The sequence below is a fragment of the Phalacrocorax aristotelis genome, chromosome 12, assembly GCF_949628215.1.
Source record: "Phalacrocorax aristotelis chromosome 12, bGulAri2.1, whole genome shotgun sequence".
NCBI lineage: Eukaryota > Metazoa > Chordata > Aves > Suliformes > Phalacrocoracidae > Phalacrocorax > Phalacrocorax aristotelis.
Window position 1 is genome coordinate 19,426,898 of NC_134287.1, and position 26,293 is coordinate 19,453,190.

Here is a 26,293-nt window from a genome sequence, read left to right on the forward strand (position 1 = left end):
GGACGATATTAAACAGCAGGCACTAAATATAGATCTTTCTTAAACAACAGCTCCAAATAATTTACACCTTCAACTTTTATAAGATTGTGCCAAAAAGTCATCTGAGCCATCACCGCCGATGCTCCCAGAGGACAGGCGCAAGCCAGCGCGGTAACCGTGATGGCCCCGACAAAACGAGCCCTGCAAGGCTCCATTTTCAGTCCAAGGACGGAGAGTCAGGAAGCAGAATTAACAGCGAGAAAAGAGCTCTCGTCTCACTTGATGTCTTTGTGCCGGTAAGAGGGCGCTGGTAAAACAGACTTCATTAAAGTGCACAGAAATGGATGACAGTTACTGATAATTATTTAGCTAACACATCTCAAACAGACCTGCAAATAAACTGGCAATACTGGCTTCAACAGAAACTAGCCTTTCACCTTAAGCCATGTCATATTTCTGGCAGTAATTTGGAAGGAAACAGGAAAACCAGTGCTGTGTAAGTGACTCAAGACTGGCCGAGCACTAAAGACGGAGAAGAACAACTTGACAATACAGAATGGAAAGAAGCAACCAGCACAGTTTTTAACTGAGACGTTACGATACGCCTTAAAGAAATAAATCACTTAAAAGACACTCACCTCGAAGGCAGGGGCACATCCCCAGGCCCCTGCACCGCGCGGCAGATTACCAAGGCATGTGGGAGATATGTCTGCAGGCTAGATAGATCAGGGATCTCCAGGAGACGAGATGGTATTGCCTCTGTACTCCGCACTCCACAACCACTACGGGGATCTGGAGCCTTCTGCCACATCTGATTAAGGTCTGGAGAACACCCTAGGAGTAACTGAGGGACCTGAAGACATGGGTACAGGGCAAGACTGGAGGAAGGTGGAGAGGAAATTGCTCAGGAACGATCTGATCACCTTCAGAGAGGGAAGGAGATGCCGAGCAGGTCCTTCAGAGGGAGCAGACCGGTGGTGTAACACCACCCAGCGCTGCGGGAAGTCAAAAGCATGCAGGTGCAGAGTAAGGGTGAAGCGCTATTTTTTCCTGAACAGCAAGGACAATAACCATTACAATAAATTAATGGTGCAACACATGACTGCAGCGGGTTCTCAATCCTCGCTACGTTTTTATCTCTGCATTGGATGGCTTTTAGAAAAGCTGTGCTCCAGCGAGAATTAATTCAGAGAATTATTAAAATTGGTGATACAGGGCACAGTCTCCAGGAGCGTGGCTCTCCTGGCTCGCTGCCCTATGCCTCGAGTGAGCTGCTGCACACCCATGTCCCAGCACAGTCCCCCAGGTGGCTTGTGCAAGGACCAGGAGGGAGGGCTGACAAACCAGCCCCTCCGACGCTGACCAGGCTCTTGTTTCAGCTCTAACACGGCTCCTTAACCCGCCACCTTCACAGTGTATGGTGGGGGTACGCAAGAGGCAGGCACAGGGAGGGCATCGACAGTGCGATCCATCCCAATGGGGAGTTGGACTTATTTAAATGCAGTTTAAAATACTTAGCAACTCACCCGAAACCTCCATGGGAAAAGTAATATTCTACCAACAACATAAACCATGTGCAACCAAAGATGTGGGTGATAGTTTCTAAATTAAGCTATCGGTAACTGTAAATCTTCGTTAACCACAATGCTTTCGCTCCGAGAAGCGCCATCCATCGCATTGTATCTCAATTATAACACAACTGATAGTCCAATAAAGAGATAATCTTTTTCTGGATTAACAGAGAAGCTACAAAACCAAATGTGGATTTTATAATGCTTTCTGTATCTTCATAATTGTAACGGCTCTTCAGCTTTGGCACACAATTGTAGCTTTTGGCCTCTATTTAATAGCATTAAAACTTGCCCTTTCAAAAATACTATACAATGTTCATTTCTAACAGCTGGGACAAAAAAAGCATGCGATAATGGGGTTGATAATATATATACTTGAAGTACTTTTATAGCATCAACAACTATTACCCAGCACACCAGGAGGCTATTTGCGGTAACATTAAGGTAAGCACACAAATACAAAGCTCACAGTTATTGTGACTTTCCCATATCACTTGAGAGAAGAAATTGCTACCACCACCTGGCCTAAACTGCGCTGCTGGACTATCCTAACCAGCAAAAAGACTAGTTGTCTTCATTCATGCCATTTTCCTTCCCAAACGTTTCCCAGCGGTGCAGAATAGCGACAATGGCGGTTGTACAACTAGGGCAACTGAGGCAGAGGAGCACGAAGGCTTGCCTTGGGCCACTGCAGGAGTCATCACAGGGTAAAGGACAAAAAAAAAAGATTTCTTAAATGCAAGAAAGTGCATAATGTGCTTTAACTCGTCCCTGAGGAGACCCGGGATTTAGGAGCAGAATGAGGGCTGCGTCTCTTAACCCCTCAGTCCAGACCAGCCACTGAGAGCAAAGCAAGCTGCTGGTGCACCTTGACAGCAGCACCATTCTGCACCACCACCGCCCCCGAGTCCCGCTTCTCCTCTGCCATCAAAACCGACTTTTGGTCCTTCCTTTCAAGGGCTGGTTTTGAGCCGAGAGAGGGCGAGCAGGTTTCCCAGCTGCCAGATCAAAGTTTGCCAGATTTCATTTTCACAAACCCTAGGAGATGTAACCATACCTAAGCACAAAACGGCCACAAAGTAGAACTCCTCTTTCACTGCGATCCCACACCTACCGCACAGCGCAAGCCCTAAACTCTGGCTGCCTAAAGCAAAAGCTATGGCCAGGATCCACAAATATCAGGAGTGATACAGCCCAAGGGATGCTTCAAATGGACTACAGAGGAGTGACACCAATGGTGCTGCTGCATTTAATCCTCTAAAAGCAAAAACCATGACCAAGTCTCCCTTGGGCTTTCTCTTTTAGGGGGGAGGTACAGAAACTCAAGATTTTTGCACTCACTCAACCAGTTCTTAAAATATTACTCAAATACAGCGATTACAGAGGCAAACTGGCCTGGGAAGCCTCACCCCCTGTGCAGGGACCCACAGCCTGCGGTGCCGGGAGCAGCCGTGCTTCATGCAGGCTTCAGTGCTCCTCCAGGTCAGTCTAACACAGTTTTCTCCTTCCATGCATTTCAACAGAAGCTTCTAACGTATCAAACCTTACTTATCTTACCCAGCGTTCGTTGGATGCATAAGATGCGATATCTTACATATCTAACAGATCAAACATCATAGGCTTCATAACCCATGGATCAACCACCTGAAGCCCAGGAGGAATTCTTGCTGTAAATTAATTGCGTAATGACACTTTAATTTTCAATACCTACTTCACCCGTTGATGACTAAAAGCTCACGCATCCACAGCTTGTGCTATCGGAGCTTGCACCAGCTTGGCGGGGCTTCAGAAATAAGCTTTTTGCCTGGGAATTTTTGTCTCTCTAAAGGCAGCCAACTCGTAAAAGTTTGGAAAAACAAAACACCCTGAGGATCTGCTCTCCAGTTCACTGTACCAGAGCCACGTTCTGCATTGCTGCTGTAAGCAAATAGCTGGGTTGCAGAGAGCCGGGCTGTGACTGCGGACACGTAGTGTGACCTTGGAAAAGTCTTTTTTTATAATTATAACACGGCCACTCTCACAGGGATACTTGAGTGCAGAACCAGAGCTCCAGGGCTCAGGTCTGCTGCTGCCCCAACCACTTTCAAGGAACTTATGGAAGGTCTTATCTCTAATGAGAGCAGTGGCACTTGTGCCGTGGTTGGCGGGGAGCAGGCTTGGGCAGGGACGACTCCTCGGGGCGCAGAGCAGCCCGTCAGGCTGAATGACCCAGCAGGCTTGCAGGCACAGATGAGTAGCATGGTGGAAAATTCCCTTCTCTACGCCCGATTAGTTTATATTTAGCTCTCCGGGGAGCAGACGCACTGGAGGAACTGTTGTTTTGGTGATATTTTTGCACAGCCCCGCGGAGACCCCTGCAACGCAAACCACGGCGTTGTCGGGGGAGGCTGCCAAGAAATCCTCACTCCACCCCCACATCAGACCAGGCATGTGAGACTGCCGATTGTCGAAGCCCTCTGCTACCCATTAGACCTCCTTTTTTTTTTTTTTGTTCTGTTTCCCCGAGTCAGCAGGCTTGCTTCCTCTTCCTCCTCCTCCCCGTTTTGGGAGAGAAAGGAGCACAAAAAAAGTCAGCCGTGAAGAGGGTTTGCTTGAGGACCTGCAGAAGAACAACCTCCCCGGCTGGCCTGGTCCCCCACGGCCACCGGAATAAAATGTGGGCTGCATTTGCAACTATTTCAACCCCAGTTTTGGTGAGGGCAGACCTGATGCAAAGGCTCTGCTTCCCCTCTCCCTCCCCTGGGACATGGGAAGGAGACCCGAGCCCTCCGGGCTGAGCTCTTGGAAGAGCTAGGAGCATCTCTGGCACCTTGCCCTGCCCCAACCCGTTGGTCCAAAGTCTGCTCGGCCACAGCTTAATGTCCATGAGGACTATCCCGCAGCAAAATCATTATACAAGCCATGCGATATGGAAGGGGGGGAAGGGAACAAAACCAAAACCAGCCCTTTCAACCCAGGGCGTCCTCTTTTCTACCCGAGATTTTACAAGGAAAGCACAAACTACCTCCATCCTGATAAAGATCAAGAAAAGAAACTCTCCACAGCATTACAAGAATGAAAGAAAGAGGAAGAACAGCCTCAAACCACGCAGCTGTCATTCGAGAACTTAGAAGTCAATGGACAAATTGGAGAAGCCTCGCTCTCCTCCATCCCCCTTCAGGACATGGTCCGTCGTGCCTGTTCTGCACAGAAATAGAAGTGTTTCGGCAAGACGCCGTATGCCTGGTACTACCTATACCTTTGCTGAAAGTGAAGCAATTCTTTCACACTAAAAAGAAAATAATTACATATAATTAACTGAAGCGTGTTTGGGGATTTATATTGGTATATGTTTACCTATTTGCATGTGTGCATACTTATGCACATGTATTTATTTATGCAGGTATCCACACCTGAAAATTAGCCTACATTGATGCTGGCTCAGTCCCACGGTCTGCTTGATCTCCTTATGTAAAAATTTGATCTCACTCACAGAGATCAATTATCTACTGAATTGATTTGCCCTGATTGTACATGCAAAGTTTTATATCTGACAGCCTGAGCTCTTAGTGATCTTCCTCCCAAAGTCCATCTGCTTTCTATAACTGAAGCGGACCTTGGAGACCTTGGCCTTGTACAGAGCTGGAAGTTGCAAAATTTCCCTCCCTCCCTCCTCCAGGTTTAACCTGGAAATGAGAAAGCCTGGATCCAGGGATTCAGATGCAAAACCACCTGCACACGTGGCCATGCTCCACCGGGCCATGCTCAGCAGGGTGTCCTTCTCTCCTTTGAAGTGAAGGAAATAATTCCACGGCAGGTTGTTTTGGCTGGGTTTTTCTGCTTGGGTTTTTCCCCACACATCTGAAAGCGAGGAGGCTGCGTCCTTCTCTAAGAGAAGTGAACACCCCTACTCCTGCACCCCTGGGCCCAGCCACGCCAGAGCCGGGTCTAACACACCCACCACCACAAGCATCCTCAGGTTCCGGAGGATTTTGAAGAATGAAGAAGTAAATCAGAAGTTCTCTTTAAACCTACAGTGAGCCACAACAGGTAAGGATAGAGCAAACGGCTCTGAAATTCAGGTTTTTTTACTATCACTCCAATTAATCTGTTTCATGACCCACCCCAAATATTTTCTCTGGAAACATTACCTATATTGTTCTGGGGTTTCTTTATTTCTTTTTCCAGCCCTCAGCCAAGCCCTAGTAAATATTTCTGCCCGTGTTGGAGGCAGGCTGAGGGAATCTCTGCCTTACACAAGCGGGTGCCTTGCAATCGGAGGGAATGCAGCGGCAGCCCCCCGCGCTCAGAGACACCCGATATTGGTGAGAGACAGGCAGAGACGCTCACGGCCCTCCGTGTTTTTACGGTGTTATTGCAAGACACTGCTACCTCTGCAATTTGCAAGTAGTTTTTAATCTGTCAAAATATACTTTTATTATTGTTTGAGGATTCAAAAGGAAAATATGCACATCTGGTTTCAATCGCAAACTGAAGTTCGGTCTATCAGCCTATTTCATAACAAATTATGCTTACTTTTTACTCCAGAGGATTTCCTAAGGAGGGGGTGCGCTGCCAAGGTACACCAGCGTCTGTGGAGACCGCACGGCACCGAGAGAGAGGGCGGCACTACCCAGTGACAGGCACCGCGCCGTTGAAAACTCACTCTCTCTGTCCAGTAAATTAAATCCTAAAATTATTGAGGAGAAAACGCTTATTCATGAAACCTTTGTGTACATCTATAGGTGAAATCTTCACGTACAGTATGATCCGAACAACCTGACGTCACTGAGCGGAGAAGCAAGACTCACTGGCTTTCTAGGACAACTCTGCTGCCAGGGCACTTGGCAGAGCAAGGAGCAAAGCCTGAAGCCTTGTTCCTTGGCTCCGTCCCTCGCTGCAGCAGCGCTGGGCGCTGGAGACCCCCTCCCTGGGGGCACAAGGCGGCTGGCGAAGCCCCGCAGGACGGGCCTGCGCCCCTCCCTCGCCACCGTGAGCTACCTTGCACATGCCAGGCGTGAAAACCGTGGCGGGGCGGCACGGGAAGCGAATGCGACTGCCCCCGGTTGGGCTGGAGAGCATCTCTGCAAGCGATTCTCAACTCCATCCACGGCTCCCCTGCGCCGCAGCCCCCCGTCAGACCCCGCACAAGGGGAGTTTTGTACCGAACGCGCCGACATCCACATTTCAGCCCCACTAAACATCCCTCTCGGCCCGCAGAACGGAAAGCACGTGTTGATGCGTTCGTAGGAAGAAATTACAGAGGCAAAGGCAGAGCGATCCGAAGCGGAGCGGAACGCGCGCTCCCCGCACGCTGAACTTTGGGGAGGCGACCTTCCCTCCCGGCACGGCGGCCAGGGGACCCGAGCTGGCCCCGAAGGGGCGCCCTCGTTCCCGCCGCAGGCGCTCAGCCCCACCGGGCGCACCCCCGGGGACATCCCTGCTGCACCTCGCTCCCTCCGGACGCCGGAGGCGGCTCCTCCCCGGCCGAACCGCGCAGGACCGGGGTGCCCCGCACCCCGACACCCCGCTCCCCACGGCGACCTGCGCGTCCCCGGGGTGGCGAACTCGGGGGGGGGGGGGGGGGGGAGAGGGGCGGCCCCGGCGGCACAAAGGCGGGCAGCCCCCCCCCAGCTCCGCCCGGGCGGAGGCAGGCGGATCGGAGCACCGGAGCGGGGCGAGGATGCGCAGCGGCGGCGGGGGATGCCACCCTTCCGTGGGGCGGGGGGGGACCCCCGCCGTGACCCTCCGCCCCCCCATCCCCTCCCCGCCGTACCCCAGGCAGGGCAGGGCGCAGCGCCGTCCTTTGTCCGCCACCCCACACACACACACACACGCACACCCCCACCCCGTGGCGGGGGGGCGGGGGGGCACGGCGGGACCCCCACGCACAGAGATACCGCGAGTGACAGCGCAGGGCAGCCCCGCTCCGCGCAGGGCCCCGGCCGGGTGCTTACCGTGGTGGCGGCGGCGCGGCCCGGCCGGGCCGGCTGTGGGCACCGCTCCGAGCCGCGCTGCCGCTGCCGCCGCCGCCGCCGTGCTGCGGGCGGGGCGGGTGCAGGGGGGAGGAGGGGGAGGAGGAGGAGGAGGGGGAAGAGAGGGAGGGGGAGGGGGAGGGGGGGAGGAGGAGGAGGAGGAGGAGGAGGAGGAGGGAGGGAAGGAGGGAGGGAGGGGAGGAAGGAGGAGGAAATGCGCTTGTCACTTCCTGAGCGGGGCCGGCGGAGGCAGGGCCCGGCCCGCACCTGCGGAGCGCCCGCCCCAGGCCGTGCGGGGGGAGCCGCGCACCGGGGGTGCCGGTGAGGGGGAGCAAAGCGCCCCGGCCGGCGGCCTCAGGGGGCGTCCGTGGCCAAACATCGCCTGGAAGAGCGTGGCGGGGGGAGGACAAAAAAAAATATCAACACAAAAATAATAATAATAAAAAGGAGGGAGCCCAGGCTGCCAGCAGGTGTTGAGCGGTGCGGGACTGGGGGCGCGGGCGCCCTCGGAGCAGCCCCGGCGGCCCAGCAGCCCGGCACGGCGCTCCCGGCCCCGCCGGGAGGGCGAGGGTGACTCCTGGTGGCCCGTCCCGCGGGCCTGGGGAGGCTCCCCCAGCGAGAACTGCTCCTGGAGTTCGAGTGCATCACAAATACCACCCTCCAGCATAGGGTCCGGCAAAAATATCCCACTCCTCCATTTTTCCGCTGTTTCTTTTGGGAAAAGGCATTTGACAAAACACAAGCAGAGTGAAACGCTGCCAGACGGAAGGTGGCCGTGGGTCATCTGCAGTATCCAGAGACACGCCTGCTTGGCTCTGCTCGGGAGATGGCCTTTAGGAGTAATCTGCTCCAACAACAACATTTTCCATCCATCCGAGCTGAACCGCGCGCAGCACGTAGGCTTCTTCTGAGAGCAAGAGTAATTAGCAAACAAGGAAACTACATGACAGCTAAAAAGAAGATTTAGAACTCATTACAAAACAGGGCCTAAACATTAATCTTGAACATATGCAAGCAGACAACGCAGATGTCATCAGGAATGAATCTGAGGCTTCGGTGTCTCAGTTTCAGCCAGCCGGCCGGCTGGCCGGGCACGCCACTGGGATGGCAAGCGGGAACGTGCAAGGGCATGTGCGCCCTGAACGGAAAGGGAGGCTTCACCCGCATAACTCGGCTGTGCTTCTGACGTCCTGCCCCGCTGATGCATGGCCCAAGATACCAAATAAGCGTCGCAGAAGACTACCAGTATTTAATGTAATAAAGAAGAAAGGAGGAGAGTAAGCAGAAATAGCAGAAGAAAATTTAACACGGGAGCAGCTCCCACCGGAATAGCGAGGACTGATGTCAACAAAAGTGGCTCCGTACTCGGTACGTATAAAATTAGGCAGGAGCGGCCGGTGTGAGTGGGCTACAGACAGGAAGAAGGGCTTTTGCACCAAGCTTGTCCGTCCCACTCAGTATTTGCTTTTCTTATCATGTGTTGAGAGTGGTAGCAATAAAACACTTGCAAACTCCTTTTCCAGAACTTTGGGAATCAAGTTTGAAAATGTTTTCTTATGGTTTCCCAGCTGAATATTTCAGTAATAAAGCTTGCAGCGTAATTGAATCCATTCCCGTGGCAGCCTTGCGCAGTGCGGGCTTGGTCTCCAAGAACCAAGCGGAAGGTTGCTTTCTGTCTGCTTCTGCAGCTCCGTCCAAACCCAGCATTCTTTACCTCTCATCCTCTGTGCTTTCCAACAGATGAGTTGGCTGCGGAGCGTTACCGGTGTGCGTGAAAGCCTGTTGCCAAAGCACAAACCTGTTTTCCATAGATATTTTCAGTAATGTTGTTTGAATGTACAGGCTGGCCATAGGTCCCTGCTCTGGTGACACTGCAGAAGACCTTCGTCAGAAGGGGAAAAGACAGAAATTGCTTTCAAGCTTTGAAGAGCTGGGCATGAGAGTTTAGTCATCGTGGACAGAAAATCCATTCAGTTAAATTCTGAGCCGATTTTATTTCTGTTTTTGTCTCGGATGCCAGCACCTTTGCTACCCACTGACTGGAAGCCTTCCTTACAGAGATGGAAACTCTGTGGGTAGGAAAAAAGCTAACAATCCCCCTGATCCTTCTGCAGCCACACTGGGGTCCAAGTCCCTAAAACATTTCGATGTAACTAAGCCCTCTGGACAGACACAATTTCCATCACATCCAGCGCACAGGATTTGGCTGCTCAGTTACAATCCGCTCGCTGTGTAGCCTTCCCAATGCTTCACCACCTCCTCCAGCTGGTTGTTATTCAAGTCAGACGCACCGTGGTTGCTAATAATTTTGGAAGTGTCTTTTCCGTGATGACCTACAACTCTGTGCTATTCTGAGCACCTGACCATTCCCACTTATTTATGGTTTATCCTTCTGCTTCTCCTGCCAGGCCAGAAACACAGGTAAGGGACTCGCCCAAGGCCACGCAGAGAGCTGGAGCGCCCCAGTCGCAGGCTGGCTGTGCTGGGTGCCGCATACTCACAGGGACATCTGGGCCCCACCAAAGGTCTCCAGCAGCACTAAATGGAGACCAGTTTCAGAAGCCACATTCCAGTTTCAGGGGAAATCTGGGAATTCACAGAATCTAAATAACAGTGAGCAGAAGTATTTTTAACAAATATTTCATAGCCAGGGAACAAGCACATCTCTGTAATACAATCAGGGAGTTCTAGGTCAGAGAGTATCTGAATCAAGGAGACCTGATACCCTAAACAAGTGAAGGGTTGCTGTGCAGGCAGGGTTGTAATGAGGAGTGTAGTTCTTACTACATATGGCACGTGACGGGATTTGCACCAAACCTAAAAATCCTTCTTTTATTTCACAGGTTATTTGCTGCACACGTGTAAGAGCTTTGTGTTTCAGCTCCCTGCTGCGCTTTGCTGCCTCCCTCCCTGCCTTGGCAGAGGGCACAACTGCTGAGCGCCAGGCTGCCCCGGACTAGGTGCAATGGAAACAGTTGACAGAAAAAATAAATAGACCGTGAAATACATACGCAAACCCTATGCTCACTTGAATGCGTTAATCACTTTGTCAGCCATGTTTGCATCTGAATCGGCTTAAGATAAGCCAAGAGGTAGTTGTCCATCATTCACAAAAACCGAGGCAGCTGAGGGCATGCCCAAGAGCAGCACGCTACGTTGGATATACAGTTGGAATATACGTTGGATATACGTTGGAAATACAGTACCCATGGAGTTCGGGTGCCCTGGGGTAGGGCAGCAGTCAGTGAGGCTAATTACTACTGCGAATTGGGGCGAAAGAGCTTGAAACACCAACTCGGGTTTTAGGGGAAGCATTAGAGAAAATCTGACCATTGAACCTTCAGCCTGCTTTTTCTTGGTTGGTGTTTCAGGCTGGGTGCTGGCTTATCACACCATGCGTGCACGTCTCTGTGCTGCTAATGAGAGGTTTCAGTTCACAACCCTATCAGCATTTCAAATTACATGATAAATGCACATTCTTCCCACTTCTGCTCGACATGTGATGCTGTCCATGAACACTTGGACACTGGAGTGACTGTGCTGAGGTTCGTTACTGTTCCATCACTAGTGTTTATTAGCTCTGGCTCTCCAGCACGGGCTTATGCACTTGCGATTATTCTGAATTTATATGCTACCTTGCGGCGACATCATTTGTTTGCCTGAGAGCACGCTGTTTAACTTCCAGTAACCTAGAAATGAGCTCATTTCAAGCTATACTGTTAGCTAACAAATGGAAATTAAGCCACAGGTTGGCTTTTCCCTTATTTGTGTCAAATAAAACACGCCAGCATTCCTTTTCCCTCCTTTGTCTTGAGGCTGTAACATCTCACCCCTTTCAGGGAAAGCCCTAGGTACCCATTAAATGTTCCTCAATTTAGCTGCTACCCACAAAGGTTAGGTCATGCCCAACATACTTCCAACCAAGGCATGCGATAGAGCCGTCCCCTCCGCAGGCGTCTGTACCACCCGTTCAGCCAAGGGGTTGGTAACGCTGCACAGCGCAGTTTTCCCCTCCTCTCACCCCAGAAATGGCACCGCACAATGGGAATGCAAAGGCAGCTTTCCCTACAGCAATGCAAAGGCCTGGCCCATTTATTTTCTACGTGCTCTCCACATATTTTACAGGAGACGATTCGATATGTTAAAATGCTTAGAGGGCCTATAAAATAAAGCAGTTATTGTTGTAGCAAGTCGTGTTCTTTACCTTTCGGCACGCCAAGATTAGGAAAGCAATCCGAGTGCCAAAACACTGAAAATTTTGCTGTATGTCGCTGAATACCATACTTAAAGATTTTGTCTGGTATGAAATAACATAAATTTTGGCAGTCTTTTACCAGGCACCCTGGAACACAGTGGAACGGACATAGCAGAGTATATATACACAGATTTTCCTTACAATGGCTACAGTGCTGCCAGTGCATTCCTGGAACATGGAAATACATGGAAGCCAGCATCAGCGATGAAGAAAAGCTTGCTGTGCTTAAATGTACCAGAAAAGCTATTCAAGAACTCATCCTTACGTAAAAATAACTCCAAAGGTTCTGCCAAGATCAGTGTCAGCCCCGCTTCGTAGCTTCACAGCTACCTATCTAGCTTGTACACGTGGCTTCCCCTTGCACGCCTGGACACAAAGCCCAGTTCTAAGTGAGGGGTTTTAGTTCATCCTCTCATTTGCCCATTCAGGCCTTTGACCCTTCGGCCCCACAGATGTCACAGAATCCTGTGCAGAACTGAAATAATTTGGATGCAAATCATATGAGAGAATACCTTCATTTCTAGCCACAGACATGCTCCCTCAGACAAGAATCTTTTTCATTGCTTAAAGACAAGGAGGGTGAGCCCATAATGCAAACAGTTATTTCAACCTGATGCTCTCGATAATTATTTGAAGAAATATTCTCCTGACAGAATAGAAAGCCTGTAATTACATACTTCATCATTGCTGGCCCTGTCTGGAAAAGCAGCTGCCACAATTCTGTTAGTGTTTCTGATATAACCCCACAGCTCTCAAAAAAAATTGTAGCTCCCAGAAACTCTTCATTTTGGACCACAGAATTATACTGAAGTTCAAGAACAGAATATTAATTCCATACCTTCCGAGCGTTCCAAAAAAATTAACGTTCAAAAACCAGCCTACAGAAAACAATGCAGTTGACCATTTATGGTCCTTAAGGACCGTTAAATGAACATACTTTCTTATAAATAACAAGTTGGTCACCAAGAGGGAAGTCGAGGAGTAAGGGAACATTATGCTTCCCTCTGCATTTTCTGTGTTGATTCAGTTGTGTCATGATTTTCACATCTGGTATTTCTCACTTTTTAATTTATATAAACACGATTATAGAAGTATTTACTTCAAGAAAGTACTGTGATGCTGAAAGGGCAAAGGCTTTTTGTCTTGAGAACCTATTTACCCTACACTCTAGAGTCTCATGTAGAAACTCCCTTAGATCTGACATCTCAAATCAATACTTAACATCGCTAATTCCACTTGGACTCCTCTTTCAGATATTTCATCCTGACAGTTCACTTCCCTGATACACCCCATAAAAATCCAGGGTAAAATGCTCCAAGCTCTTTCAGTATTACGAGCCCCACAACAAATACAAAGGCCTTTCCCAGTAAATACCTCAAAAAGAGAATCCCTAAATGAAGCTTGCTTGGCAATAGGAGGTATCAGGAGTCAGGTATCAGACATCCGAGCTGTGCTAAACCCAGATGTTGGTGGAGGTGCTCCTTGTTAAGGCTTACGTGCCAAAAGTCATCCTCCATCTTCCTGGAGTAAAAGGTCAGTACAGAGAGAGTGGCACACGCACTCTCTCTTGATATGCACAACCCGGCTCACAACTACCCGTTCCAAGTAGTTCATGTATCACTGAAGTTGCACACCCTGCCACTGAAAACACCTGAGAGAGAAGATGAGATCTACCTTGCATCCACGCTTGAGGTTTAATTGCTTGGGGAGCAAGGGAAAGATTTAATTTCAAGGCTCTGGATCCCTCTGGAGGACACTGGCTAACGCCTCCCTTCCCTCTCCAGTCTTTCCTGGCATCTCATTGATTTCGGCATCGGGCTCATGCAAAGCCCACCAGCACCAAGAGAATTTCACAGCACGTTGCACATCAACAAGGAAACATAAACCCTTTCTGTTCCGCCTACGTTTCATGCAAAACTAGACCCAGATCCAGGAAGGTATGCCAGCTCTGCAGCATCATCCAGGCTAAACCGGGTACTGCAGGAAAAGCCTGTGGGCTCAACTGCTGTCGAGATCCATGGAAGGTGTTAGTTTTACTACCCACAAACCTCATATTTGACAGTGAAATCCCATACACAGTCTTCAGATAGCAAAACAATAGGAGTAGAACATATTTCAAATGCTGCATTTATTCTTCTGTAGTCTGGTGTTGCAGCTGAAACCAAGAGTCAGACAACTGTGTAGTCATAATGATACCAGCCTTCATGAACAACCATGACATACTCGCCAAACTGCAAGAAAAGAGTCGCTTCTCCTAACCCTCTGCTTATTACTCTGCCTCTTAAGAGTTTTTCTCTGAACAGCATCCACATTTAGAGTTCATACCTTCATGAAGAACCATCTAGCAAGAAAAACTGCCCCAAATCAAGGACATTCTTTTTACTAGTCAGTAAAAAGCCATTGCTCAAGTCAGTATTAAAGCTGCTACCTAGACTCCACTATTCAAAAAATACCAGGTTTCCAGCAGAGCAGATTTTAAATAGTAAGCCTTTGGTTATTATTGCCATGAAACAGATCTCCTAAAACACATTTTACAAGCATTTTTCTACTCTCCAGTGACAGTTGAAAGTGCTTGGGCCTGTCGAAGAATATGCGAACTACAAATCAGATGCAAAAATTAGGTTCAAGCAACAGCCTACGTGCCCATTTAAGGCTAAAGACGGGCCGCTACAAATTTAGGAATCAGAATCTTTCCACTTGTGAGGGCCACTCCATTTTTCCACTCCCCACCCTGCCTCCCTGTAAAGACACCTATCTGCAGGCTCTTTTTTTTCCACTTCCTTGAGCATGTTACTAGAAAACTTTTACATAGACCTGAGAAGCAGATAGGCACATGAATTCTGCCCCAGAACAACACAGAGACATGAAGACGACTGCCTATGGACAAAGGCCAGACCCTTGTCCACGGGAAAAACACATTCCTGTCCCAAACTCCTTCAGACAAGCAACATTTAAGGCTCCCAACAATAGGCTCATGACACCTTCGGGCAGCAGGCTGACATTCTAATGGCGACGTTAGTTTGCGTATCTCCACCTTATGACTGGATCCTGTAATGCCAAAGGTAAAGCAGAGGAAGCACATACGATCTCTGAAGGCTTGCTGCCTATGGAGCTATATATAGCCCAGAAGTGGCAGGGAAATGCTCAGAGTAGAAGCCCTCAATAATCCATGACCCCGGACAAATAATGAGATAGGCTGGAAGAGGAGACTGGTTCTCAGCCTTTCCCCAACACTAAGAAGCCTCCCTAATAGAAAAATTATTCATATGGGAGAAAATAATTATGACAAGAAATAGTTGTCCAGAACATTTGAAAAACAGCAACATGATAGCAAGATAAAGTAGTGAATTACTATCATTGCTTCCAAATGCCTTCCTAAAAATACTAAGTGCAAGTGGTTGATCATACAACTTTCATGACATACTTATGTGATTTCTGATGCTAGAATTTCTGTGTAACCATTTCCAGAAGCTTATTTTCAGCTTTACAAATTATATAAAAATATTACCTAGAGAACAAAATCTAGTAATAATCAGTCCTGTGAAGAAGAGAAACAATATTTGCCCTGAACCTTACATATTTTACAGAGTGTAAATCTAGTTAAATTCCTCCTAATTGATTAAAAGAAGATCCATGACAGCCATGAATTTATTTTCAACCCATGATTAACCACATATCATGCCTTCATTAGCGAAAAATACAGAGGGGAAGAAAACAGACGCCCTAAACACATCCTGCCAGAGTCCTTGTCAATTAAAATTTGGTCGTATTAACTCTACCTGATGCCAAATTGGCTACAAAAATGTCAGAGTCTTTTCATTGAGGTTATCAGTAGTGTACTTTGAATCCTTTGTACTACTCCATCAAAAAAATCCTCTGTCTGAATTACCACTTACGTTTCACAGCACTCCTGTTGGCTGCTGGAAGCCTGCTGGGCAGATGCAGTACATCGTACTACAATAGCTAGCCAAATGATAACAAGACTGTGGTTTCGGCACTTGAGTTAGGAACCCAAGCTCGGCCAAATATGCAGAGAGCTATTCACTGGGACTAAACTTTCTCACCACTGCTGATAGACCATTCTTCCAATGGGACCAGTATATTCCACTGTGCAAAAAGATGTAGAATTTAGGATTCCTACCTTGAAGACATCACCAGATGGATCACAGAGGCATGACTCACCACTGTGAAAATAATGCCTCATCTCCTGTCCTGGGAAAGGACTAAAAGTATGTCTTGACCCTTAATGATCTCCTGGGAACTAGAAGTAGTCTGGGAACTAGGAGAAGCACTTCTCTGATAAGCAAACATGACCTTGCCCTGTGAAACAAAACCTGATTGCCTAATAGGGCCTCCTTGATGTTTGAAAGAACAAGTTTATTGTCACCTGCAATGCCTGTGTTTGTCAAGGCATGAAGAAGTCTCATTTTCCTACCTTTCAAGCAATAGTAGTATTCTGAAAATATAAAACAACAGAAGGAATAAAGACAAAGAAATTAAGAAAAAGGATCACACACAGAATTTTTTTTAAAAAGAAAAGAATGGATAGTTACACTTTGAATTCTTCTGCAGTTACACAGCTAAAATCTGTCCTGAGAAATTCACTGGAACACACACAGCCATTGTTGGCTCTTAAGACATTACTATATAGCGAATTAATAACAAGACAGGCATATGTCACATGCTGGTGAGATTGTAACATCACACCTTTATATATTCATGGGATCAGTGTAAATAACTGATGAAGCATGCATGCTGTCAGGCAAGTGAGATTTTAAAAACACTCAAAAGCCTCCCTCTGTGGGAAAAGAGTTGAGCTATTGCAGTTCTGGAGACAGAACTATGCTGAGTCTGAGAACCTCTGAAAGCCGGAATTTAAAGCACTAACTGGTCCCTTTTTTGCAAGTGCTACAGCTTTTATATCCATTTCCCTCCTTAACAGCAACATTCATGTTCACCTAAGAAAAAAATAAAACATCCAGCATTTACATTGCAAAAGCTTGTTCCCTGTGACATCACACAAAAGAGGAATGAGATTTTTGCTTTGCAGAATACCTTTACCTCCACTGCTCTCTGATTACCAATACAGAAATTAATTACCAGATAATCTTTATGTTCCAAACACAAATATCATTCAGTTATACTGGTCTTCATATTTAGAATGCCTTATTTCTCTCTCACTTACAAACTTGCAGCTTCCCTAAAGCAAGTGAGGTTGTAGCAAGGACAAAATTTATGGGCAAGTTATGCAAAGCTGAAATGTTTCTAGGGCAATGTTTTATAGTCCCTTAGAGTTCCATACAGAGTATTTTACTGTGTACTCAAAGAGCATTTATTTACACACGTGTCTGAGGTTTTCTGTCAGGTTTAAAGTTCAGACTTTTCTCAACTAATCTAATTTGTCCAAGATGGATGACCTCGCTTTCTTCCTTTGGAAAACCAATGCTGTTACACTGTTTCCAATTCTTCCTCCAAAGCAAAACTTGGGTGTTGGCAGCTCCTCCAGAATTTCAAACCCTGCCAGACAGAAATTAAAACGCTTTTATTAGAAGGAAGTAATTTTATTCTCCTCTTGGATTATCCTTTGCAAACCATTCTTTATTCGTCTGGAAAACTTGCAAGTCAGTTACTCTGTAAGTTTATAGGACTGTATTGTTATACTGCACCACTGCTTTATACAGCTGAAACCCTTCCATAGATAATAAAAATCTTAACTGGCTGACTCACACAAATTAACGGCAGAAAAGATGATAACCTGCCAGTAATTTTAGTTCCCGAGAAGGGATGGTCGTTATAGATCCACACCAAGTTTCAAGCCTCGGGCATGAGATTCAAGAGCTAACCGGCATGTAAAAAACACCCTTTCCAGTGGATCAGAAAGGCCACTGAGGAGGTGACATAAAAGGTCACAGTCACAGACTTGCCAGTTCCCCTAAATAAGGGTAACAATGTTATCCCAATTTCAAAGCAATCAGATGGGTGAACCGCGTCTGGTAATAAAGGACCGAAAGAGAAAAAATATCACCCAGGTATAGAACCCCCTCCTTTCCCAGTGTAACTAGACTGAAATCCCTGTCCTCCAAGACCTGTCCTCCCTTGGCACGTTGGCCCTGGCAAACACAAAAGCTGTAATTCCTGAGGAAAACAGAGGGAAAATAGGCTGAAGCATTTACCAGTCACTTTACCTTGTCTAATCCTGATCTGAGAAAGTTGATATGATAACACAGACGTTAAAATCTATTCATCGCATCGTTGAACAACCGTAAGTTGGCAGACAGTTCTGTTCAACTGCTTACCTTCTCTGAACTCGTACAACAGCTCCTCCTTGGTCCAGTTGCAAGATGTTACGAGGAAAAAGCCCTCTGGTTTCAACATGCTGCGGAGAGATCTCACGTACTGCTTCCTCTTTCCCTCCGCGTTATCAGGATTAAGGCTTATGGCATCAAAAGTCCCCTTGTCAATGCAAATCTCAAATCCTGACAGCTCAGCTGATGGAGCCAGGAAGTCTTCCACCTAAACCAGAAGTCTACAACTGTGAAAACAATCTTCTACTTGGGAGCTCCTGACTCTTTAATGCAAACCAAGACTTGAAAATAAAAAGCCTCAAACCTGACGATAGGTGTGCTTAGGAAAGGGTAACTCACGAGCTTTTCACACTTTCAATGCCATGTCAGCTTCTTTCTTCTCTACATATTATGTGACAATCTAATTGCTGTAAAGCCCGTGTATACACCTATCCATCTAAACCTCAAACTAACGTTCTTGAAGGTCATTCTTTAAATCATTATTTGTACTTTGATCCCTGGTTTCCTGGTTTCCTAGGTGCTGCCTACTTGGCACTGTGCAAATACAGAAGGATACAGTGCCTGCCACAAAGAGATCACAACTGGCATACAGGAACAGAGACATACAGGTACAGAGCTGGAGGATAAAAGTGCACAGCAGAGAGCGAGCTCAGAATGAAAGGAAGTCACAGCATCACAGGATGGCTCAGGTTGGAAGGGACCTTTGGAGGTCATCTGGTCCTACCCCCTGCTCCAGCAGGGCCTCTTGAACTTCCTGCTGCACAGCTACTGGTAGGGATTCTATCACTGAAGGGTTTCATCCTCTATCTCCAATCTGAAATTCAGAATGTAGCAGCTAAAATACAGAACTCGCCAAATGGCAACCCACTACCTCCTGCTAGAGGTAGGGAAATCTTGTTAGCCCTAATGACTATTACAAACAGCAAAAACATAAGACCAAAAACCTTCTTGTAAATAGAGATTTATTTGGTTAGAGTTCTCTCACAAATAAATGTCAAAAGACATCATTAATATAGTAATACTGAGTACATTTGAATATCAATTAGGTCACTTAATCTTGGGCTCAATTGCTTTCTATTTCCCCAATAAGCTTTCTCTCAAAACTTACCTTTAATTTAATGTTAGACATCCCTTCTTTCTCCCTTACTTTTTCTGAAAGCTGTATTGCAGAAGGAGAGTAATCAATCCCAGTGAGGTTCCTGTAGCCAGACTTTGCCTAGACAGAAGCAGAGAATCTTAATCAGTGTGATAGCAATTTTTTTTATCCAGCAAGTGTATTCCCTATGTATAATTCATCCCATCTCTCCTTCTCCATCTGCCAGAAAAAAAACCCTTTTACTAATTTTTATTCCTCTTACCACTACAAGAGCTAAGTAAGAGACTTTTTAAGCATTAAGCATTAAGAGCTAAGTAGCTGGGGGAAGGAACTGAAATTACTCCATTCTGCCTAATACCTCATCAAAAGAACTGTTGACTGAAAGCTGGTTTATGTCAACAAGTGGAAAACTGAGCAGAACTGTGAAAAGTAACACCCTGGAGGGGAACAGGCTCTCTTATCTGCACCAAAAGTAACCTAGAAACCAGGAATTTTCAGTGATGAGAACATGTGCCAATGCCAAATGCTTCAAAATAAGAAGAAAAACTCCCTGGCACTTACATAACATTTGAGATTGAGCAATTATTTGGTTTATAACCGAAATCATAAGAGCCCAAATATGTAATATTTTATTAGTACAGTAAAACCTTACATTTTTCTAATTATTCATACTAATGTCTATTTGAATGCAATTATTTGCATGCTACAAGGGCTTTGTATCAGCAATTTGCAAGCAGATTATGCACCACATAAAAAAGCATGCAGAGACTTTCTGTTAATCCAGCTTTGAAGTAAGTAACAATAACCCCGTTCAGCGACCTCAGGCAGTGAGATCCTAGCAACCCCTTTGCAAAGCAGATGGGCACCTTGTATCAGCCGGAGCTGGGCATGCGGGACAGGGCAGTGACACACCTTCACTCTGAGGCGGAAGCTGAAGTGACCAGACCTGGGTATCATGTGCATCAGTTGGTCTCACTAGATCCAAACCTAGGAGGAAGAGCTATGGTCTTACGGCCAGCTGCAGGCAGTAACAGCAGAGGAAGGGAAGGGCCTTGGGTATGTTTTGGTTTTGAACAATACATGGACTTTAGCTAGCATTAAGTGATCAGCTGCACATCTACTTGTTCCAAAGGCTGACACCTCAACAGCGAGGAAAACTACAGTGTGAATTTTTTAAAACGGTCTTTCCTCCTTCCAGCACCCCTTCAGCCCATGTGAGCTCAGTACTAGCCAGCTGTTCTTAATTGAGGGATAATTTCAGCTAAACACAAAGACCATGTTGTTTGCATTTGATGAAGAACAGTGTATTGCTCAGGCTTCTGCCCACGTTCCTCCCCAGAGCAAACCAAGCTTCCTGAGATGCCTGTGCTGAAGACTTGGGGGTGGAAGAGTAGTTCCCACAACAGCTCCTCTGTTTGGAAAGGAAGAGCTTGAGTCACTTCAGGGAGTTCCCATTCACTCCTACAGTCTCCAGGGCAGCAAAGGAAAGTTTAAGGATAAACAAAATTAAATGCTGCTAAACCTGTATGGCCTGACTACGTATGGCCAGGAAGGGATCATTCACTCAGGTGCCCAACGTGAGGGCACTGCATCCTGCAACTGGACCACCTGTCCTGAAGGTGGTTTTTACACTCTTCTGCTGCTTCTTGCAAAAGCAGATTAAATAGCAGAAGGTAGTTTGCAATGTTATCAGCACAGCACCATATTTGGGTTTCTGGTGCTGCCAGGCAGACACCCGCACTCAGGCGGTGAATACCCTTCACTTCAGAGAAGTTTTTCAGTACTGTTGGCTCCCACAGTACTCGGGGGGGGGGGGGGGGGGGAGGCGGGAAAAAAGGGTCAGAGCTCCATGTCGCAGCAACATTTTCTTAGGAGAGCAGGGATTTTTGGAAAGCAAAAGAATTAGGTCATCGGTGTAGCCTACCAGATTCCTGAAGTTAGCAGGGGTAGGACTGTGGTCTACTGCACATATAAAAGCAGCAAGGGGTCCCGTTTATGTATCTGACATCCTCAAGCAAGCAGAAAGAAGAGAGGAAGCCTCCAGCAGCATTTCTCTTAGCACTTACAGATGGGCAGATCCCTGCAGTGTGCGTGGAGACACTTAGCAGCATGCTGGACGTTTTGCCTTCTAGCTGGGTAGTGGGGCCAGTTTACAAAGGATACAGCAGTCTTTCTTGTTTTCGCTTTATTTATTACCTGCTTTTCAGATGGCTATTCTGCCTCCTTTTTGTGCAATATTCCCTGCTGGAACTGACACCTTCTCACTTAGACCTAGCTATGTTTAAGAGTCATTTTCTTACTAGACTCCCATTTACTATTCTTTACTGCTAATGGCATGCCAGGGGTCCAGTATTCCCCAACGAACCATACTCTGGGGCACCTCTTCCTGTTCTGAGGATGGTGCGATACATGCCCGCAGCAGCCACCTTTTACAGAAGTCCCAATGCTGTCCTACATGACTGAAGTCTGACTGCTGCTTCCAGTATTGACACTTCTACCACATTATCAAGTCCAACTCCAGCAGCAGAACTGTTCTACGGTAGCTGATGTGCTTGCCAAAAGAATCCTAACTTGATTTTCAAAGCCTAGCAGGTAACACAGAAAAATTTCTTTTACATCAGGTAAGCAAGTGAGATCCTGAATTATTTAGAAACAATAAACAATGTAATTTTTGAAGTTACTTTTCAAATGGGAACTGGGCTGAAAATTTCCTATTGAAGCAACCACAGTACTTTGAGGCCCTTAAAGTATGGAGGGAGGGTGCTCTTCTGGCAGCTTAATAGTTTTTAAAAGCTAACAGGCTGCTGTTTTCCCATTACAGAATGAAAATCAATTTCAGATTTTTAAGTGGTGCCAGTATAAAATTGAAGTCTTATTTATAAGATTTTTCTGTCAGATGTTTCAACAATCACAGGCTTAACTAGCACTGCATTTAACAATCACCATTATTAGGCTTTAAAACTAATTCATCTCAATGAGATGAGCAATTTCTACTTTTGATAATATGACATCTCCTGTGCTGCAACGTAGCAGCCAGCCCCCACAAACGCTGTAAAATCTTCTAAAAATCAAAGTCCACGTCAAAAAAAATTCCATTATAAACCTGACTTTGATTGCCATCCCTTTCCATTTCTACAGTAACTAATGGAGCCAATGGAGAACAATACAAACTGCAACAGTATGACAGCTCCTTTCTTTACCGACTCTCCCGTATTCAATCAAGAATAGGAAAAAAATACCGCAGCTCCTAAACATCCTGTATCACTGTATAACAACGACGTTATAACACTTCAGGTTGTTATCTGGTAAGGTTTCTCCACCCTGACAGAAATGGATACTTCTCGAAAAGAGGTGTTATCAACTTTTAAATTTTTTTACATTAAGAATTTGGTTTTAACCACTTTTTACATTGATAACGAGTATTATTATCAGAGTATGGAGAAAGACGATTTTGCACATGAGAGTACATTGTGTATTACTCAACGATTTCCTTACCTGGAGCTGTTTTACACAACAATGGGAAGAAAAGCATTTTTAAATGGAGGGAAACAGAAAAGTTAAGCTAAAATAAGGGATAATCAGACTGGCTGATTTGAAGAAATACTGTAAATTTTCAATGCTGAAGTACTGACACTCCAGGCAGCACCAAGAAGGTGGTCTCAGGGGAGGCTTAGACTGGATATTAGGAAAAATGTCTTTACTGAAAGAGTGGTCAGGCACTGGCACAGGCTGCCCAGGGAGGTGGGGGAGTTGCCATCCCTGAAGGTATTTAAAAGACATTTAGACGTGGCACTTCAGGGCATAGTTTAGGAGGCCTGTGGGTGCTGGGTTGACAGTTGGACTTGATAACCCTAGAGGTTTTTTCCAACATTAATGATTCTATGTTTCTATGATTCTAAGAAACCAGAAGTTTGAGCACGTCTAACAAAAAGGCAGATATCTCCATTCAGCAGAACACCACACATTCTGTTGCTAGGTCTGCACTTTTAAAACCCCCTAACAGCATTGCCAGTGCAAGGAGTAACGTACCAAAGTCCCACATGCTGCCTGCAGTCACCTGCAATTATGTCTTGTCCCTCTGACAGGATGTTCTTTAGGGCATATCAACAGCACCAGGTTAATTTCACTTATATACTCCTAAACCAAATGAGAACACAAAACCTGATGCACAGTAACCAGTGTTCTGCTGATGGGAAAAAAAACACAATATAGGTTTTAATTTAGGTTGCTTGCTTTTTGTCTTTCACTGAAATTATAGCTTGCCATGGTTACTATTGCCACTTGTGAGAACCGTGCTTGAACTACTGCGTTCAGACCATGATTCTGTACCAAAAGCACAAACTTTGCAATATACCAACCAATTCAATCAGTAAAACACCGTTTCCAGTTCCAATGTCAAGCACAGAGCTGTCAAGGGGAATCTTTTGTTTTTCCAACCATCTGATTATGCGAACCATACTTTCTTCTCCAAACCTATGAAAAACAAAGGCTCAGGTAATTAAGATAACAAAACCGTGCAAATAGCACAGCAAATTTATTTCATCGCTCCCTCTCTCCAGCTTTTGCAAAGCACCTTTTACTGCAGCACCTAAGTAACAACTGACATAGTTCATATTCCATGTTTGTTTTGTTTAAATTAAAATGAATCACATGGCTTTAAAATTCACCAAAGCACCAACTCTGGGAGGTCAAGCCCCTCCATATATTAAAAAAGGCAGTGGCACTGGCAGCTTGCACAGTTAAACCTGAGCCCAGGGATAAAATACACATTTATTAGTAACATACACCACAATTACCAGCTCACTTTCTGCATAATGGCAGTTGTCCAAGTGCAACTTAGAAATCTGCATTGTAAAATCAGGCAAGAGAGGAACCAGTGGCTTCAAGATTAACATTTCCCATCATTTTTCCAGCATCGCAAACTATTCAGCAACCCGCCAAACGGCTGCCTGTGTTTTTGCAATGTCTACTTTAAAATCAAAATAACAGAAACACTCTGGTGGAGTTATTTTATTTACCAAATTTCCCCAGCATCTCCAATATCCTGAAAAGTTTGCAGTTCTCTTTCGTACGCGGCATCCCAGCTAGAGTCGGGGGAAAGGATACAGTATTTCAATTAATGCTGGAAAAGATTTAGATTAAAGAGTGAGGGAGGAGAGGGCGAGAAGGCTGAATCTACGCAGCAGCGCCACTTCATGCCCCCTGCATCACCCGGATTGACAAACTGCTCGGGAACACGGTGCCCCCAGGCACCGAGCTGCAGATGCCCGGAGAGGGAAGGCTGAGGGTATCTGGGGGCCTCCGGCTCCCCGGGCCGGGCCGCACCGCCGGGGGGTACCGGGAGGACCCACCGCCCCGGGCCAGCCGCGCCGCGGCCCATCGCCCCCGCCCGCCGCAGCGGTGCTGCCACTCACTGCTCTCTGGTACCCAGCACCGAGGGGCCGAACGGCTCCTCCCCACCGCCCGGGCCCGGGCCCGGCCCCGCGGGGCGCCCGGCCCTCTCCCCCGCCGCCGCCATGCCCGCCCGGAAGCACCGCGACACCAGGCACCATAGAGCGCTGCGGCGAGAGGGCCCGCGGCTGCCGCTCTGGCGCTAGGAGGACTCTGCCCGCTGCCCGCCGGGCGCCGGCGGCGCCGCTCCCTGAGGGCTGCGGGGCGAGTGTGTTCCCCCCGCCCAAGTCGAAGTGTTTTATACTTTGCTTTCTAAGAAACGGCAAATCTCCAAATGGCCAGATTTACATCACTGCAATCCATATGGATCACCTGAAATCAGCGCAATCTTTAAAAAAACGGTTTGTGCTCTCCATCAAACCAACACCCCCAGGCCTCCTAAACCATGTCCCCAGGTGTCATGTCTATATGTTTTTTGAACACCCCCAGGATGGCGACTCCCCCACCGCTCTGGGCAGCCTGTTCCAGTGCCTGACCTCTCAGTAAAGAAATATTTCCTAATATCCAATCGAAACCTCCCCTGATGCAGCTTGAGGCCATTTCCTCTCATCCTATCGCTCGTTACTTGGGAGAAGAAACCAACCCCCCCCTCACTCCAGCCCCTCTCAGGCAGCTGCAGAGAGCAAGAAGGGCTCTCCTCAGCCTCCTCTTCTCCAGGCTAAACCCCCCCAGCTCCCTCAGCCGCCTCCCAGCACACTTGTGCTCCAGACCCTGCCCCAGCTCCGTTGCCCTTCTCTGGACACGCTCCAGCCCCTCAAGGGCCTTCTTGTCCCGGGGGGCCCAAACCTGAGCCCAGCATTCGAGGTGGGGCCTCCCCAGGGCCGAGCACAGGGGCCCCATCCCTGCCCGGCTCCTGCTGGCCACCCCAGTGCTGACACAAGCCCGGGGGCTGGTGGCCTCCTTGGCCACCCGGGCACTGCTGGCTCATGCCCAGCCGGCTGTCAGCCAGCACCCCCAGGGCCTTCTCCGCCGGGCACTTTCTAGCCCCTCTGCCCCAGGCCTGGGGCGATGCCTGCGGTTGTGACCCAAGGGCAGGACCCGGCACTTGGCCTTGTTAAATTGGAAGCAGCCACCCTGCTGCTGGATAATCTGTGCGGGGAAATAAATACCTGCACAGGCATGAAGCCATCAGGCACCTGCGAAGCCTGGAGCGTCACAGGGCATCTGCAACAGGAGGCTGTTTGCAAAGTCAGAGCTAAAACTTTTTTCCTTTGCAAAGCAAAAGGAGAACGGAAGAGTCATGGGGGCTTAGTACGTTGAAAACATCATAAAATGGAGTGCCTAAACTGAAAAATCCAACAAACAGGAGCTACAAGCAGCACCGCTGCTCCGGCAGCTCCGGCACGGCTCCATCCGCGCGTGCTCTGCAACTCCTCGCCCAGCCCTGCAAAATCTGCCCGACATACCCACCTCCCTCGCGCCACTTCACCGGTTTTGCACGGCCTCATCGCTCACTTTCCTGGCGGCGCTCGCAGCCCCTCCAGCGCCGGCCTTGGGCGCGCAGCCCGCCCGGGTGAGGGGCGCCCAGCCCGGCCCCAACGGCCCAGCTCCCTACCTGCCGCATGGAGCTGGGCACCGGCCCCCTGGCCGGCCCGGCCCGACACGGCGCCGGTGGCGGTACCCCTCAAGGGACGGCGCAACCCGCCCCGGCCGGGCCGTGGAACGGGACTACATTTCCCATC

General features: G+C 47.8%; 2 protein-coding genes across 3 annotated transcripts in view; both read right to left on the minus strand.

Moving 5' to 3' along the window:
• FAM53B (family with sequence similarity 53 member B) overlaps positions 1–7,573 on the minus strand; it is a 54,313-nt gene extending 46,740 nt beyond the window's left edge. Inside the window, exon 1 of the mRNA XM_075107621.1 lies at positions 7,487–7,573. The gene's annotated coding sequence lies outside the window, so the exon portion shown is untranslated. The remainder of the gene's footprint in view (positions 1–7,486) is intronic.
• Positions 7,574–15,389: 7,816 nt separating this feature from the next.
• On the minus strand, positions 15,390–26,265 carry EEF1AKMT2 (EEF1A lysine methyltransferase 2). 2 transcript variants are annotated; one of them, XM_075107623.1, is made up of 6 exons: positions 26,022–26,265; positions 24,179–24,244; positions 23,519–23,633; positions 19,173–19,280; positions 18,056–18,272; positions 15,390–17,276 (listed from the first exon to the last, which is right to left on the minus strand). In XM_075107623.1, exons 1-6 carry the CDS (start codon positions 26,057–26,059, stop codon positions 17,149–17,151), a joined length of 672 nt encoding a protein of 223 aa, XP_074963724.1. In that variant the 5' UTR covers positions 26,060–26,265; the 3' UTR covers positions 15,390–17,148. The 2 variants fall into 2 exon arrangements, with proteins under 2 accessions (XP_074963724.1, XP_074963723.1); XM_075107622.1 differs by lacking the exon at positions 26,022–26,265 and adding an exon at positions 24,575–24,703.
• Positions 26,266–26,293: the final 28 nt, after the last annotated feature.